Consider the following 18875-nt stretch of genomic DNA (forward strand, 5'->3'; position numbering starts at 1 on the left):
TGTTCTCTACGCCTGTGAGTCTGTTTTTATTCTGTAAGTATACATTTGTTTTATTTTTCATATCCTATATATAAGTGATAAAATATTCTTTTTTTTCTCACTGACATATTTCATTAAGCATAATACCTCCAAGGTCTATTCACATGTTATAAATGGCAGGATTCCATTTTGAGGGGGAGCTGAGTAGTATTCCAGTAGTATGGTATGTATAAACTACATTTGTATCCATTCATCTGTTGATGGGCACTCAAGTTGCTTCCATATCTTGGCTATTATAAATAGTGCTGCTATGAACATTGAGGTCCATTAATCTTTTCAAATTACTGTTTTCATTTTCTGCAAATACACACCTAGCACTGAAATTGCCGGATCATATCATAGTTCTATTTTTAGTTTTTTGAAGAAAACTCCATACAGTTTCCCATAATGAATGGAAACAGTGTAAAACCCCACCAGTAGTATATGAAGGTTTCCATTTCTCCACATCCTATCCAACATTTGTTATTTGTAGACTTTTTGATAATAGCCATTCTGACAGGTGTGAGGTGATATCTCATTGTTGTTTTGTATTTCTATAATAATTACTGACGTTGATCATCTTTTCATGTGCCTATTAGCCATATAGTCTTCTTTGGAAAATGTCTATTGAAGTCTTCTGCCCATTTGTTGATTGGGTTGTTTCTTTTTGTGGTATTGAGTTGTATGAGCTGTTTGTGTATTTTAGGTATTAACCCCTTGTCAGCCACATCACTTGGAAATATTTTCTCCCCTTTCATAGGTTGTATTTTCATTTTATTGATAATTTCCCTTGCTGTGCAAAAGCTTTTAAGTTTAAATAGGTCCCATTACTTTATTTTTGCATTATTTCCTTTGATTTAGGAGACTGACCAAAAATATTGTTACAGTTTTGCAAAGAACGTTCTGCCTATGTTCTCTTCTAGGACTTTTATGGTGTCATGTCTTACATTTAGGTCTTTGAACCACTTCGAGTTATATTTGTGTATATGGTCTGAGGGAATGTTCTAATCTCGTTGTTTTACATGTGGTTGTCCAGTTTTCCCAATACCACTTGCTAAAGAGACTGTCTTTTCTCCACTGTATATTCTTACCTCCTTTCTCATAATTAATTGACAATAGATGTGTGGGTTCATTTCTGGTTCTCTATTCTGCTCCACTGATCTATGTATCTGTTTTTGTGCTAGTACCATGCTGTTGATTACTGTAGTTTTGCAGTATATTCTGAAGTCTGAGGGGTTATAGCTCAACTTTGTTCTTTTTCTCAAGATGGCTACAGCAATTTGGGGTCTTTTGTAGTTACATATGGATTTTTATTTGTTCTGGTTCTGTGAAAAATGTCATGGGTGTTTTGATAGATGTAGTCAGTCATGTCTGACTCATTGCAACCCTATGGAATGTAGCCCACCAGGCTCCCCTGTCCGTGGGATTCTCCAGGCAAGAATACTGGAGTGGGTTGTCATGCCCCTTCTCCAGGGAATCTTCCCAACCCAGGAATTGATCCTGGGTCCCCTGCATTGCAGGCAGACTCTTTGCCATTAAATCTGCAGATTGCTTTGGGTAGTATGGCCATCTTAAAAATATTTATTCTTCTAATCCAGGGTATAAGGTATCTTTCCATTTCTTTTAAACTGTCTTCAATTCCCTTAATCAATGTTTTTTCAGGTTTTAGATTATAGGCCTTTCACCTCCTTCGTTAAGTTTATTCTTAGTATTTTATTCTTCTGGTTGTGATTTCAAACAGGATGATTTTTTACTTTCTGTTTCTAAAATTTCCTTGTGTAGTGTATAGAAATGCAATATATTTTATATAGTAGTCTTATATCCTACAACCTTATTGAATTCATTTATTAGCCCTAATATTTGGGTGCAGAGACTTTAGAATTTCCTATATAAATATAGTGTCATCCCTATATAAATATAGTGTCATCTGCAAATAGTGACAGTTTTACCTCTTCCCTTCTAATTTGGATGCTTTTTATTTCTTTTACTTCTCTGATTACTGTGGCTAGAACTTCCATTACTATGTTAAACAGAAGTAGTAAGACTGGGCATCCTTGTCTTGTTCCAGAATATAGTGAGAAGTTTTTCAGCTTTTCATTGCTGAGTATGATGTTGGTTATGAGTTTATCAATATGGCCTTAATTATGTTGAGATATGTTTCCTCTATACATACTATATGAGAATTTTTATCATGAATGTCAGTTCAGTTCAGTTCAGTCGCTCAGTCACGTCCGACTCTTTGTGACCCCATGAACCGCAGCACGCCAGGCCTCCCTGTCCATCACCAACTCCCAGAGTCCACTCCAAACCCATGCCCATTGAGTTGGTGATGCATCCACCATCTCATCCTCTGTTGTCTCCTTCTCCTCCTGCCCTTAATCTTTCCCAGCATCAGGGTCTTTTCCAATGAGTCAGCTCTTTGCATCAGGTGGCCAAAGTATTTGAGTTTCAGCTTCAAACATCAGTCCCTCCAACGAACACCCGGGACTGATCTCCTTTAGGATAGACTGGTTGGATTCCTTGCAGTCCAAGGGACTCTCAAGAGTCTTCTCCAACACCATAGTTCAAAAGCATCAATTCTTCTGTGCTCAGCTTTCTTTATAGTCCAACTCTCACATCCATACATGACCACTGGAAAAACCATAGCCTTGACTAGACGGACCTTTGTTGGCAAAGTAACGTCTCTGCTTTTTAATATGCTGTCTAGGTTGGTCATAACTTTCCTTCCAAGGAGTAAGCGTCTTTTAATTTCATGGCTGCAATCACCATTTGCAGTGATTTTGGAGCCCAGAAAAATAAAGTCAGTCACTGTTTCCACTGTTTCCCCATCTATTTGTCATGAAGTGATGAATGGATGTTGAAATTTTTCAAATGCTTTTTCTGCATCTATTGAGATGATCGTGTGACTTTTTTATCCTTCCTTTTGTTAATGTTGTGTATCAGGGGTCCCCACTCCCTGAGTCATGGACTGCTACTAGTCCATGGCCTGTAGGAACCAGGCTGCAGAGCAGGAGGTGAGTGGCAGGTGAGCAAGCAAAGTTTCCTCTGCTGCATCCTATTTTTCCCCATTGCTCGCATTACTACCTGAACCATCCCCACCCCTCCACACTACCTGCAGGTCTGTGGAAAAATTGTCTTCTGTGAAACTGATCACTGGTGCCAAAAAGTTTGGGGATTACTATTGTATATCACATTTATTGATTTGCAAATGTTAGTCCACCCTTTTGATCCTGGAATAAATCCAACTTGATCATGATGTATGATCCTTTTTATATATTGTTGGATTCAGTTTCCTAATATTTGTTGAGGATTTTTGCCTCTATATTCATCAAAGATATTGGCCTATACACTATGGAGAACAGTATGGAGCTTCCTCAAAAAACTAAAAATAGAGCTACCATATGACCCTGCAATCACACTCCTGGGCATTTGTCCAGAGAAAAACATGATCCAAAAGGATACATGCACCCTAATGTTCATTGCAGCACTGTTTACAATAGCCAAGACATAGAAGCAACTGAAATGTCAATCGACAGAGGAATGGATAAAGAAGATGTGGTACATATATGCAATTTTAGAATATTACTCAACCATTGAAAAGAATAAAATAATGCCATTTGCAGCAACATGGATGGACCTAGACATTGTCAAACTGAGTGAAGTCAGTCAGACAGAGAAGGAGAAATATCATATGACATCCCTTATATATGGAATCTAAAAAGAAATTATACAAATGAACTTACTTACAAAACAGAAACAGACTCACAGCCTTAAAGAGTGAATTTATGGTTGCCAGGAGGAAGGATGAGGGGAAGGGATAGTTAGGGAGTTTGGGATGGACATATCCACACTGGTATATTTAAAATGGATAACCAACAAGGACCTAGTGGAACTCTGCTCAGTCTTATGTGGCAGAATTTGGAGAATGGATATATGTATATGTATGGCTGAGATCCTTTGCTGTTCACCTGAAACTATCACAACATTGTTTGTTAGTCAGCTATACCCCAATACAAAATAAAAATCTTTTTAAAAAATGTATATATTGGCCTATAATTTTCTCTTTTTTTGTAGTGGTTGTTTTTTGTTTTTGTTTTTGTTTTTGTTTTTTTGTCATATTTTGGTATCAGGATAAGGGTGACCTTCTAGAATAAATTTGGGAGTACTCCTCCCTCTTCAAGTTTTAGAACAATTGACAGGGATAGTTATTAACTCTTGTCTATATCTTTGAAAAATGCAGAGACATTACTCTGCTGACAAAGGTCCATCTAGTCAAAGCTATGGTTTTTCCAGCAGTCATGTACGGACATGACAGTTGGACCATAAAGAAGGCTACACGCCAAAGAATTGATGCTTTTGAATTGAGGTGTTGGAGAAGACTTGAGAGTCCCTTGTACTGCAAGGAGATCAAACCAGTCAATCCTAAAGAAAATCAACCCTGAATATTTATTGGAAGGACTGATGCTGAAGCTCCAATACTTTAGCCACCTGATGCAAAGAGCCAACTCATTGAAAAAGACCCTCATGCTGGGAAAGATGGAAGGCAGGAGAAAAGGGGGACAACAGAGGATGAGATGGTTGGATGGCATCACCGACTCAATGGATATGAGTTTGAGCAAGCTCTGGGAGATGGTGAAGGACTGGGAAGCCTGGCATGCTACAGTCCATGGGGTTGCAAAGAGTCAGATATGACTGTGCGACTGAACAGCAACAAATATCTTTGTTAGAATTCTTTTCTGAAATCATCTGATCCTAGACTGTTCTTAGCTGGAAATTTTTATTATAAATTGAATTTTACTTGTAGTGATTACTCTGTTCAAATTGTTTCTTCTTGAATCAGTCTTACCAGGCTGTATTTTTCTAGAAATTTGTTCATTTCTTCTAGGTTGTCCAATTTGTTGGCATATAACATAGTATTCTCTTATGATTTTTTACATTTTTGTGGTATTAGCTGTTTTGTCTCCTCTTTCATTTTTATTTTATTTGGGTCCTCACTCTTTTTCTTGGTGACCCTGGTGAAAAGTTTATCAATTTTATCATTTCAAAGAACCAGTTCTTGGTTTCATTGATCTTTTCTATTGTTTTTTATTTTTTTAATTCATTTATTTTAATTTGAGGCTAATTACAATATTGTGGTGGTTTTTGCCATACATTGACATGAAACTGCCACAGGTGTACGTGTGTCTCTTATTTTATTTATTTCTTCTCTGATCTTTATTTTTTTCTTCCTTCTAATGTCTTTGGGTTTATTCTTTTTCTAATGCTTTTAGGTGACAAGATGTTTTATGCAAGATTTTTCTTGTTTCTTGAGAAAGGCCTGTATTGGCACTAACTTCTCTATTAGAACTGCTTTTGTTGCATCTAATAGATTTTGGAAAATTGTGTTTCCATTTGCATTTGTCTTGAGGGACTTTCTGATTTCCTCTTTGATTTCATCCTGTCCCAATGGTTTTTAGTAGTGTGTTGTGTAGCCTCCATGTGTTTGTTCTTTTACCATTTTTCTTTTTGTAGTTGATTTCTAGTTTCATACTGTTTTGGTCATAAAAAAAATACTTGATATAATTTCTATCTTAAATTTGTTGAGACTTGTTCTGTGGCCCAGCATGTGATCTGTCCTGGAGGACATTCCATAAGCACTTGAGAAGAATGTATATTCTGTTATTTGGGGATGGAATGTCTTGTAAGACATCTATTAAGTCCAACTAGTCTATTGTGTCATTTAAGTTCACTGTTTTCTTATTATCTGTCTAGATGATATGTCTATAGATATCAGGGGAGTGTTAAAGTCTTCTACTAATATTGTATCATTGTCAAATTCTCCCTTTATGTCTGCTAGTATTTGCTTTATATATTTAGGGGCTCCTGTGTTAGGTACATGTATGTTAACAAGAGTAATAGCTTCTTTATATATTGATCCCTTTGTGATTACATAATGCACTCATCTTTTTTTTTTCTAATTTTATTTTTAAACTTTACATAATTGTATTAGTTTTGCCAAATATCAAAATGAATCCACCACAGGTATACATGTGTTCCCCATCCTGAACCCTCCTCCCTCCTCCCTCCCCATACCATCCCTCTGGGCCGTCCCAGTGCACCAGCCCCAAGCATCCAGCATCGTGCATTGAACCTGGACTGGCAACTCGTTTCCTACATGATATTTTACATGTTTCATTGCCATTCTCCCAAATCTTCCCACCCTCTCCCTCTCCCACAGAGTCCATAAGACTGTTCTATACATCAGTGTCTCTTTTGCTGTCTCGTACACTGGGTTATTGTTACCATCTTTCTAAATTCCATATATATGCGTTAGTATACTGTATTTATGTTTTTCCTTCTGGCTTACTTCACTCTGTATAATAGGCTCCAGTTTCATCCACCTCATTAGAACTGATTCAAATGTATTCTTTTTAATGGCTGAGTAATACTCCATTGTGTATATGTACCACAGCTTTCTTATCCATTCATCTGCTGATGGACATCTAGGTTGCTTCCATGTCCTGGCTATTATAAACAGTGCTGCGATGAACATTGGGGTACACGTGTCTCTTTCCCTTCTGGTTTCCTCAGTGTGTATGCCCAGCAGTGGGGTTGCTGGATCATAAGGCAGTTCTATTTCCAGTTTTTTAAGGAATCTCCACACTGTTCTCCATAGTGGCACTCGTCTTTTGTTATAGCCTTCATTTTAAAGTTTTTTTGTCCTATACAAATACTGCTACCCTCACTTTCTTGTCATTAACGATTTCAAGAAGTATCTTTTTCCATTCCTTCACTTTCATTCTGTATGTCTTTGGCCCTGAAGAGCTTCCCTTAAGCTCTTAGGCAGCATGTTAAAGGGTCTTGTTTTTTAATCCAATCAGTCACCCTTTGTCTTTTGGAATATTTAGTCTATTGACATTTAAAGTCATTTAAAGTAATTATTGATTGGTATGTACTTACTGGGCTTCCCAGGTAGCTCAGCTGTAAAGAATCTGCCTGCAATACAAGAGCTGCAGGAGCCACAGTTTCAATCCCTGTCTTGGGAAGATCCCCTGGAGGAGGGCATGGCAACCCATTCCAGTATTCTTGCCTGGAAAATCCTATGGACAGAGGAGCCTGGCCACAGTCCACGGGGTCACAAAGAATCGAACATGACTGAAGCACCTTAGTACAGCACAGCACCTGTACTTATTGTCATTCTATTACTTGTTTTCCAGTTGTTTTTATAGTTCTCTGTTTATTTCTTCTGTTTCTCCCACTGTGGTTTAATGATTTTCTTTAGTAGTATGCTTAGGTTCCTTTCTTTTTGGTTTTTGTATGTCTTTTGCAGGTTTCTGATTTGTGGTTAACGTGGGGTTCAAATATGTTGACTCATAATTATATCTATGTGATTTTAACTGATAGTCATTTAAGTTTAAACACATTCTAAAACATCTACATTTTAATTCCCTTCCCCAACATTTTGTATTTTTTAAAATCATATTTTGCATCTTTACATTTTTTCCTTCACTGTTTATTGTCTTTATAGTTGATTTTACAATTTTTCCTTCTTCGGGGGATCTTCCTGACCCAGGGTTCTAACTCATGTCTCCTGAGTTGGCAGGTGTATTCTTTACCACTGAGCTACCAAGGAAGCCCTTTTAATCTATGTGCTTGCTTATTTAGGTTATCTTAAATCCTTTCCTATTTTGGAGTTTGCCTTTCCTATAGATTCTTACTTCTTTTTCATTTGGAGTAGGACATTTCTTTTAGAGTAGGTTTAGTATTGCTCATTTATTTTGGTTTTTGCTAGTTTGAAGAGGTCTTTATCTCTCCTAAATAATAATCTTGCTGGGCAGAGTATCCTAGGTAGCAGGTTTTTCCTTTTCAGTATTTTGAATATTTCTTATCATACCCCTCTGGCCTGCAATATTTCTCTAAAGAAATCAGCTGATAGCCTTATGGGGGTTCACTTGTAACTGACTCTTAATTTTTCTCTTGCTGCCATTAGAATTTGTTTTGACATTTTAATTATATGTCTTGGTGTGGATCTGCTTGTGTTCATCTTATTTGGGAACTTCCATGCTTCTTATACCTGGATATCTGTTTCTTTTTTCAGGCTTGGGAAGTTTTCAGCCATAATTTCATTTAATACATTTTCAACCCCCTTCTCTCTCTCTTTTCCCCTTCTGCAATGCCTATAATGTGAAAAAGTCATATATATATGGACTACATATCAGGCAAGCAAGTTTTCATGGGCTCCTTCCAAGCAGAGTCCAGGCTTCCCTGCAGCCCTCCTATTAGTCCCACTGATGCTCCAACCAGCCAAGGGGGCTCATCTTCCCTTTGCTGAACCCCAAGGATGGAATGCCTGCTATAAATAGCTCCCTATCTCCATATACAAAAATCCACATATAAAAGTTCCTTTTAAGTGTCTGCTCTTGCCCCTCCCAGCACTGACACCCTCACCCAAGTAGAAAAGTGCTAGAGCAAGAGGGGCTAGTGTGGGTGTTCAGCAGGGGTGGGGGCATGGGCTGTGGTGGTCTGGCTGCCATCAGAGATCTTGTCTGCCTCTGATGCTTCAACTTTGCAACTGCCAGTAGTCGATGCCCCCTCCCTGCTCAGATGCCACTTAAGGTTTTACCCACCATAGTATCTTTTTTACTTATTTACTTTATTTACAATATTTCAGGTGTACAGCAAAGTTTTATACACACACACATTCTATTTTCAGATTCTTCTCCATTGTAGGTAGTTATACCATAGCAATATTAAAAAGCAGAGACATTACTTCGCCAACAAAGGTCCATCTAGTCAAGGCTATGGTTTTTCCAGTGGTCATGTATGGATGTGAGAGTTGGACTGTGAAGAAAGCTGAGCACTGAAGAATTGATGCTTTTGAACTGTGCTGTTGGAGAAGACTCTTGAGAGTCCCTTGGACTGAAAGGAGGTCCAACCAGTCCATCCTGGGGGAGATCAGTCCTGGGTGTTCATTGGAAGGACTGATGCTGAAGCTGAAACTCCAATACTTTGGCCACCTCATGCGAAGAGTTGACTCGTTGGAAAAGACTCTGATGCTGGGAGGGATTGGGGGCAGGAGGAGAAGGGGACGACAGAAGATGAGATGGCTAGATGGCATCACTGACTCGATGGACGTGAGTCTGAGTGAACTCTGGGAGTTGGTGATGGACATGGAGGCCTGGCGTGCTGTGGTTCATGGGGTCACAAAGAGTCGGACACGACTGAGCAACTGAACTGAACTGACACCATAGCATCTTACTGCAAAGTTTTTTCCTTGTTGTGGCAGCCCTTAGTCCTGTGTGGAGCTGCTTATGGTGCTGGAGCATTTGCTTGGCTCAGGCTGGGGCACACACCAGAGTGGTCAGAGGAAACAAGTCAGCCCTGGGTGGTTTCAACCCACCATTTCTGCACTGATTAGGGAGCTAGTAAGTGTTCATGGGCTCCTTCCAAGCAGAGTCCAGGCTTCCCTGTAGCCCTCCTATTAGTCCCACTGACCCTCCAACCAGCCAAGGGGGCTCGTCTCCCCTTTGCTGAACCCAGGGGATGGAATGCCTGATATGTAGCTCTCACTGCTCACTCCCCAGGGAGGGCATGTACCCATGTAGTCTCCCTTTTTCTACACATCCCCTCCTAGGGACACATCCCATCATGATCAATTCTCTTCCTTCCTATGTGATTCTGTGTGGATCTTTCTTATAGCCTTGGTTATATAGGAGTCTTTTTGCCAGTCTCCTGTTAGTTTTCAGTGATAATTGTTCCACATGTAGATGTATTTTTGATATATTCATGGGGGAAGCTGAGTTCCATATCCCCCTACTCTTCCTTCTTAATTTGAATCCCTCTGAGTCTAGGTTTCTTACAGTGTTCCTATTAGTCCCACTGGTTTTCTAACCCGCTTAGGGGACCTGTCTTCCTGGTGTCAAACTCCACGGATGTGGCGCCCAATATGTGGCTTGAACTGCTCACTCCCCAGGGAGGCTCTCTGCCTTTGTAATGCTCTTCATCTTCTGTGCCCCCCACCAAGGGCACAGGTCCCAACATGATTGCTACTCCTCCATTCCTACTGGATTCTGTATGGCTCTTTATTATAGCCTTGGTTGTACAAAAGTCTTTCTGCCAGTCTCCAATTCGTTTTCAGTGATACTTTCTCCACATTTAGACGTATTTTTCGTGTTCATGGGGGAAGTGAGTTCCATATCCTCCTAATCTGTCTTGATCTCTCCCCCAGGAAATTTGAACTTTTATCCTAAGAACAGTAAGAATTATAGAAGAACATTTTATTTTATTATGAAATTTTCAAACATATAGGAAATTTTGAATGGTAGATTCTACCATTAATATTTCACTATACTTTATCTCATATCTATCCATCTGTCTATTCTGCTATCTAATAGAAAGGTGTTAAGCAGAATATTTCCGTGGTATATGGAGAAACAATTGAAGGAATAAAGCATAGAGGCAAGGAAAAAAGATAGGCAGTGCTAAAATTGTATAGGCAAAAGATGATGGTGATTTGGGCTGCTGAAGTGGTAATAGGGCATATTTAAAACATATTCAAGTGATAGAATCATCAGATCTTGGTATATATCTCAATACAGAGGGTGATAGAGAAGGGTGAGTATAAGTTATAGTTAGGAGTGCAGACTCAAGAACCAGACTACCTGGAATCAAATCCTGGCTCTACCATTTAACAGCTCTCCTTTTCCTATGCCTCAGTTTTCTGTTCTGTGAAATGGGATAATAATCCTTATTTCATGCTGCTGCTAAGTCGCTTCAGTCATGTCCAACTCTGTGTGACCCCATAGACGGGAGCCCACCAGGCTCCCCCGTCCCTGGGATTCTCCAGGCAAGAATACTGGAGTGGGTTGCCATTTCCTTCTCCAATGCATGAAAGTGAAAAGTGAAAGTGAAGTCGCTCAGTCGTGTCCGACTCTTCGCGACCCCATGGACTGCAGCCTACCAGGCTCCTCCGTCCATGGGATTTTCCAGGCAAGAGTACTGGAGTGGGGTGCCATTGCCTTCTCCGCCTTATTTCATAGGACTGTTATAAAGGTTACCTGAAAATACACACCCACACACACACACACACATATATATGTATCTTAGAACAGAGCCTGGCACATAGCAAGTTCTATATAAGTGGATGCTGTTATTATTTTTCCCTGGAGAAAGAAATGGCAACCCACTGTAGTATTCTTGCCTGGAAGATTCCATGGGCAGAGGATCCTGGTGGGCTACAGTCCATGGGGTCGCAAAGAGTTTGATATGATGGAACATGAGAATGATTATTATTTTTAATATTATATGTAAGAGATGACACTCTGGTTGGAAAGATATAGGTTCAAATCCCAGATCTATTATTTACTAGCTATGTGATATGAGATGGTTTTTTCATTTGAAACATAGAACAAACAGTACCCCTTCACATGAGTGTTTGAGTATTAATTTAAATGAGAGGAAATAATATACATCTCTTATTTTTAGAGTAAGCACAGATCTAAGATCATCTGTGGAGATTTTCAATGAGAATTCTTTTTAAGTGTATTATTTTCAAAGAAGCAGTTGTGTTGCTGGTAAAGCATCAGTAGGAAATAGTGAGGGGGTGGGGATGTGTAGCACACTGTGTCACAGTGCTAAGATTCCAGGGCTGAACACTCATTTTCTCCCTAGGCTGCTGCCATCCAACACTTAGAATCTGCATCCACTGAGTTAAACAAAATCCTGAAGGCCAAGTACCCAACAGAGACAATTATCGCAACCAGGTCAGTCTTCCTTTGCCTCTCAACCTTTTGGGGTGTTTTTTCTCATAGGCTGTTTCATCAGTCAGAGATGGTGCTCATTTTAATAGCTTGGGGGTTGAGGTCAAAGAAAGCATATGTTTACCTTCCCAAATCAAATTTCTTCTAATTCAAATCTCCTGAGTGGGAAGTTTATGAAAAATAAATTTTTAAAAAAGATGAGATTGGGGTGAGGGCTCCTGCTACTCCAAAATGACAAAATTGCAAGCCACAGATTTGGAAGAGGGGTTACAGAAAGGAAACACAACATTCCATTACCACTCAAGAGCATAGCATAGCTCCCTCCAGTAGGGATACCTTTTCCATCTAATACCTGGAAAATTCTCTGTGGTGCCTACTACTGCTGCTTTCTCATAGCTGAGCAACACATTCTCCTCTTCTACGTATGTGGGCCATTCATTCCTCCTGGGACTCTGGTGGAGTCCTTCCAAGTCTACCACATTCTTTTTTGAGAAACAGTCCCTACATGGGCCATAATACCAAAGTCATTATATTTCTACTAAATTAGCTGGGTCCTTGAACCATAGTTGATTTGACCCAGAATGAAATCCGGACCCAAGTTATACCAATTGAATTCTGTTTTCTGGAAATTTGGTATTTGGGCTAAGAAATGTTTGTTAAACTCTCTTAAGTACTGGCATATTTGCCCAAATGCACATGAAGAATCAGAATAAATAAAGAGAGGAGAGGGAGTTGGGAGAGAGGGACAAGGAGAGGGAGAAAGGAGAGATCAGAAAAGAGAGAGGGAGAAGGAAGAGGAGGAAGATGGAAACTAATGACATTATAAGACAGAAGGGCTCTGGACCTCATGTCCATGTCACATTGTGCCATCTATCTTATCTTTCCAGATTCCTGTGCTCAGCAGTGGAAGATTTTGTGGTTGATATTGTAAAGGCCTGGAGCCGGATAAAGCAGAACAATACAGCAATAGAGTCTGTCATTTTGAAAGTAAGTTTCCATCCTTTTGTCTTGTACTCTTTGTGGCAAGGGCCCCATTTTTTAATAAAAGCAAATGTCCCTCTCACTGGGAATCATTAAAGGGCAAGGAGAAGCAGCTGGTAAGCCTCCCTGATGGTGAAAATCCTCATTGAACTTCCACCTTTCACCAAATAAAGAGTGGCACTGTACATGCTTATCCATGTACCATGTACCTAAGCATCTGTTAAGCATCTGTACACACCTAGACACAAGCATATGCCAACATGTATGCACATGGCTGTATACTAGAACATTCTTGAAACTACATACGAATACATGCTAGAAATACACCCATGGTCACCTCTATGATAACAGTAACAATAATAGCTAATACTTCTATAGCACTTATTCTGTGCCAGGAACTGTTCTAAGCACTTATAATGTATTTACTTATTTAATCTTCACAACTTCTCAAGAATATAAAAGCACAACGAGATTAAGTTACTTGCCTCAGTTCACAAACTATTAAGTGATGGAGCTGGGAATCAGGCCATAATCATGCAGTACATCCCCAAACATACACACAGACAAAAGCAGACACCAGGCACCCATGCAGAGCCACATCCGTATCCATAGGAGCATGCCCATGAAAACACCAATCCAGAAACGTTTGTTTATCTTTCCTCAATCTTGCTATATTGCATATCATTTTACAGACCATTTGGACATGAGAAAGACTAGGCAACATACATTGGTGCCTGCAGCTGCTCAGAAACAAATGATGTCTCTTTAACCCCCTAACACTCTTTGGCTCCTATCACATCTACCCCAAATTTCTTTCCCTAAACTTTCATCTCCCCACATTTAGCTTCCTATGCTCAGTGTCCTGGCCAACTGTTACCCTTCTGCACTTCTCTCCATGCTATCTAACTATTCATTCTGTCCTTTCAAGCATGAATTTCTCACAACAATGCCCTGTCTGTCTCATTCCCTATATAGAGTGACTTAATGTACGACAAGCTCAGTGTCCTGATTGATATCCTTGCTGAGGATGCAGCAGTTGAGAAGAGTGCCAAAGCACATAAAGAAAGTGCCAAGGCAGATGGAAAGCCCTCCATCCCTCAAATAGACCACATAGCCAAGTGCAAGTTGGAGCTGGCTACAAAGGCCCAGAATCTCCAAAAGTCGTTGAAACTCATCATATTCCAAGTTGAACAAGGTAAAGGTTCCAGGGTTGTGCTGACTGAGGGAGGGGAAAGAGAAGGTTCCTGTGGATGGTTACTGATCTACCTCACTCTGGGTCTTCTATTTGACACCACTACCCAAACTTGACTAGATTCTGCATTCGTAAAGCATCAAAAAAGTCCTCAGACTGACTTTGAAAAGCCTCACTCCTGATAAGTTGCCCCTTTGGCACCTTCTACCTCACAGGGACTAAACTCTTGCTACTTATTTATTTTTGGAACTAACACTCATCCTAAACAATTACAGCTGCTTAGAGGCTTGGCTCAAAGTTCTGTCAGCTTCCACCTCCAGCCATGGAATTTTTTTCCACCTGCTCCTATCCCCTTCCAACCACTGAGCCTATGATGATTCTAGAAAGAAAACAGTGTTCATCTCTGCATGTCTTACACAGTATTCATCAGGCACAAGGGCCCTGAGAGTGGTCCTGGTAGCTCCGGCATTGATTGCCATTTCCCATAATTCATGACAACCTACAAGCTTCCAACTGAGTATGAAAGCTCTTTCAATCCCTCCAACTTCTTAATTTAACATTCTGGTTTCCATTTCTTCTCACAGTGCTTCTTTGAAAAACAGATCAGAAAATTATGTTAACACCAAGTGTGTTCTACCTAAGCTATTGGAATTGAGCAGTAGTTCGTGTAGCAAGGAAGTCCCTTTGGCTGGCCTTTAGCTTTTACCTATGGTACCTTCTCCTGCCTTGGTGCATGTAGGTACAACCTCAGCCAAGTTTCTAAGAAAAAAAAAGGAAATATCCCTTCTGCAGTGTGAAATAACCAAAGAGCCATTTTGCCTCTATTTCTGTAGGTAGTTTCCATGGGGGCTTCCCAGGTAGCGCTAATGGTAAATAACCCGCCTGCCAATGAAGGAGACACAAGAAATGTGGGTTCAACCCCTGGGTCAGGAAGATCCCTTGGAGAAGGGCATGGCAACCCACTCCAGGATTCTTGCCTGAAGAATCCCATGGACAGAGGAACCTGCCAGGCTACAGTTCATAGGGTCACAAAGAGTCAGACACGACTGAAGTGACTTAGCATGCACAGTTTCCAAGGAGCAGGGATCAGATCAATCTGATGTAGCCATAACACTGTCACGACTAGTACTCAGCCTGCTCCATTAATACATAAGTCAGGTTTAGAAGTATAGCTTGTGGCCATGGGACAGAGAAAGGCACCCCTGGGTAGGATAGGGATTGAACCTATAGGCTTTGGCATAAGCCAAGCACCTGAGCTATGTGATATTAATATATAGGTTGGTGAAAGGAAGGCAACTTCTCAAATATTCTGGGTATTGGTGAGACATTTGAGTGAAAGAAAGCCATGGTCCTAGAGGGTTAAGTTTAGAACAAAGGGCACATGAGTAAATGAATTGCAAATAGGATGAAAATGGAGTTAGAAGAGCAGAGGGTTTCCTATCCTGCTCCACCTACCCCTGGCCCCAAGCTTCTACTCATAACCACATTTACTGGGTGATGGGAAAAGAGTAACAAGTAAAACAGAGAAAGCTCAAGCATGGACATAAGGAAACGTGCCAATCCTATAGAAAAACTGAAAACATAAACAGCATCATGGAGCAGAGGTGGTGATCAAATGGGAGTCTCCGTTGTCTCCCCATACACTGACTGGTGTTAACAAAAGAGATGCTCAAGAAACGTGACCAATCCTCCTTTTCTCCTTTCCTCCCTCTGTCCCCTCCTCCTTCCTCCCCTTTCTTTCTTCCAACCCTCCTTCCCTCCTTCCTTCCATTTTTTTCTCTGTAGTTCTTGATGAGCAAAGCCGACAGACAATATCAGTTAAGAACTTCAGTTCAACTTTCTTCCTAGAAGATGATTCAGAAGATAATAACCAGATGAGCCCAAGACACCGTAAGGATCTTTCTCCTTTTATTCTATGCTTCATCTCTGTCTTCTAGTTCTCAGAGAATATATCTTTAGTATTTTCATGCATCTTCCTTTTGCCTTAATCCTATTCTGCCATGTGGCTCAGCTGGTAAAGAATCCACCTGCAATGCAGGAGACCTGGGTTTGATCCCTGGGTTGGAGAAGGGAAAGGCTACCCACTCCAGTATTCTGGCCTGGAGAATTCCATGGACTACAGTCCATGGGGTTGCAAAGAGTCAGACATGACTTATCAATGTTCGCTTTCACTTATTCTGCCATAGAGATCCCTCCTTCTCCTCCAGAAACCCCACACTATAAGGCCCCATGCCTATCTCGAGAAGTAATGGCCCCATTAGGCTCTTTGAAAAGGCCTGATGAAACCCAAGATTTGAAGCTGTTTCACTGCCAGCAAGCAGTCTTCCCAGCCTTATTATTCTCTCAGTGGAAGTCCCTGTCCATCCAAGATGATCCCTCTTTGGAATGAGAACCCTGAATATTATCTAAAAGAAAGTCATTGAGCTTGACTCTGTTCCAACAGAGAAAGTAGGGTGAAATAAAAGTAGGGGAAGGGCTTTCTTTTTTGTATCTGACACCAAGGTGCTATCTTTTGTGTCTAGGTTCTCGTCTTGGTACTCTGTCTTCTATATCTTCTCTCAAAAGTGAAGACCTAGAAAACCTCAATTTGGAGCACTTACATTTTACACCTGAAACTATGTAAGTATTTATAGACCTATTACCTTTCTATGGCTTCTTCCTTTCTCTGGTTGAGAGAGTAGAATAAGGATACCTAGAGTCAGATGCTGACTCACTAATTGTGTGACCTTACACAAATAGTTCAACCAAACCTCAGTTTCCTCACATATAATGTGGAGATAATTGTAGAACTTGTCACATAGGTTTGTTGTATTTATTGAGTTTATTTATCCAAAGTACTTACATTGGTCAGTCTTTGGCATCCATAGTTAGGTTTATATGTATTATAGTTATTATTATTATTATTATTATTATCACAACTTCATTTCATTTCAAAGGACCTGTTTTTCACTGTTGCCTTTGATAGTAAACAACTGAAGTTGCTAAGAAATAAGTGGGTATTTAGGGGACTAGGAAACAAATGTAAAGACATTTGTCTCAGTAACCCTACCTCTTTAGAATACTCCCAGTAGCCAAATTCCAACACCCTCACTGATTTTGAGTTCCATTAAGAAGATTGGTGATATCAGTCAAAGATACCCCAATATCTGGACTATAGTCAAGGGAGGCAAATCTTACATGAAAGATGTAGTCAGTTTAGTAGTGAATTATAAAAAATCTGTGATTAAGTAGCTAAACTACCTATTTTTAGTTTCTGGAAAGACAGCTAGCAATTATATGTTTTCTACAGCTTCCCCCCATTTTCAACTCCCACTTCCCTCCACTTTGCCACTGGCTTAAGTTCATATCTGAGACCTCAGTGAACTTATCACTTATACTTTGATCAATGGTGTGCTGAAAAATATTTAACAACCAGCTTCCAGAGGTGGGTGGCAGGTGGGAAGCCCTGATTTATTCCTGTTATATACCTTCCCATTATGGCCTATTTCAAGCTACTGATACAATGTCATTGATTGCAGAGTTGAGAATTATAGGCATAACCAGCTTACATAAGCTAATATGAACTGCCTCCAGCACACCACTGGTTTTAATGGATGGATGCAAAAGAATCAAATAAACTGCGTGTTTTGTTTGTTTGTTTTTGTTCTACATATATCTACCTTCTTTTATAAGGTTTTCCCCCCTCAAATCTGTGGTCACTTTGCCCTTGGATGTAAAAGTGCTAAAAGGAGTTCAGAAATCTCTAAAAACAGTAATACAGAGTTTCCTCTCATCATACATTTTAATATGCACTGTTTATAATAGCCAGGACATGGAAGCAACCTAGATGTCCATCAGCAGATGAATGGATAAGAAAGCTGTGGTACATATACACAATGGAGTATTACTCAGCCATTAAAAAGAATACATTTGAGTCAGTTCTAATGAGGTGGATGAAACTGGAGCCTATTATACAGAGTGAAGTAAGCCAGAAAGAAAAACACCAATACAGTATACTAATGCATGTATATGGAATTTAGAAAGATGGTAACAATAACCCTGTATATGAGACAGCAAAAGAGACACAGATGTATAGAACAGTCTTTTGGACTCTGTGGGAGAGGAAGAGGGAGTAGGTAGGGTGATTTGGGAGAATGGCATTGAAACATGTATAATATCATATAAGAAATGAATCGTCAGTCCAGGTTTGATGCAGGATACAGGATGCTTGGGGCTGGTGCACTGGGATAACCCAGAGGGATGGTACGGGGAGGGAGGTGGGAGGAGGGTTCAGGATGGGGAACACGTGTACACCCGTGGCAGATTCATGATGATGTATGGCAAAACCAATATAATATTGTAAAGTAATTAGCCTCCAATTAAAATAAATAAATTTAAAATTTTAAAAAATAGGAGATACTTGAGGGTTCTTTTTGGGAATAAGTCAGTGACTCTTATTTCCCTCTAGTTTATGTGGAGAAAATATTGGCCACTCATATCTGACAGTCTCCAAAGACTACTTCTTCATTATGAGTCTCAATCCCACTGAATCCTCCCAGCTGGCTGGGTATCCTCTCTTACAGCTAATAAGCTACTTGTTAACAAAATAGGATATCTGCATGTGCCTCTCAAGAATATTAAGCCTTGTATCCAATGTAGAACAGGCCTTCGCTCATTGGTTTTGAACATTCAGATAAAGTCTGCAGCCCAGTGATAATAGCACTTCTTTCCTATACCAATGTCTACTCTTTTCTTCCCTTTGGCTAATTTCAGACGCTTCAAAGAAAAGCGTGTCATGAACAACTATTTTGGAATTGGACTAGATGCTAAAATTTCTCTGGAATTCAACACCAGAAGAGATGAACACCCAGGACAATACAAGTAAGGAAAAGAAACTTCCCTGCCCACATGCAAACACACAATCACAATACACACATGTACTCCTGCATCCCCCACATCACAAACAA

The 18875-nt window shown here is 40.0% G+C and overlaps 1 protein-coding gene across 1 annotated transcript in view; it reads left to right on the forward strand.

Annotated features, from left to right (window-relative positions):
* The window catches only part of DGKK (diacylglycerol kinase kappa), a 174401-nt gene that overhangs the window by 133250 nt on the left and 22276 nt on the right, over positions 1-18875 (forward strand). Inside the window, exons 13-18 of the mRNA XM_027534554.1 lie at positions 11668-11759; positions 12644-12743; positions 13713-13932; positions 15715-15819; positions 16452-16548; positions 18682-18789. Coding sequence (XP_027390355.1) covers positions 11668-11759; positions 12644-12743; positions 13713-13932; positions 15715-15819; positions 16452-16548; positions 18682-18789 — 722 coding nt within the window. The remainder of the gene's footprint in view (positions 1-11667; positions 11760-12643; positions 12744-13712; positions 13933-15714; positions 15820-16451; positions 16549-18681; positions 18790-18875) is intronic.

This window comes from Bos indicus x Bos taurus, chromosome X, assembly GCF_003369695.1.
Source record: "Bos indicus x Bos taurus breed Angus x Brahman F1 hybrid chromosome X, Bos_hybrid_MaternalHap_v2.0, whole genome shotgun sequence".
In the NCBI taxonomy this organism is placed as follows: domain Eukaryota; kingdom Metazoa; phylum Chordata; class Mammalia; order Artiodactyla; family Bovidae; genus Bos; species Bos indicus x Bos taurus.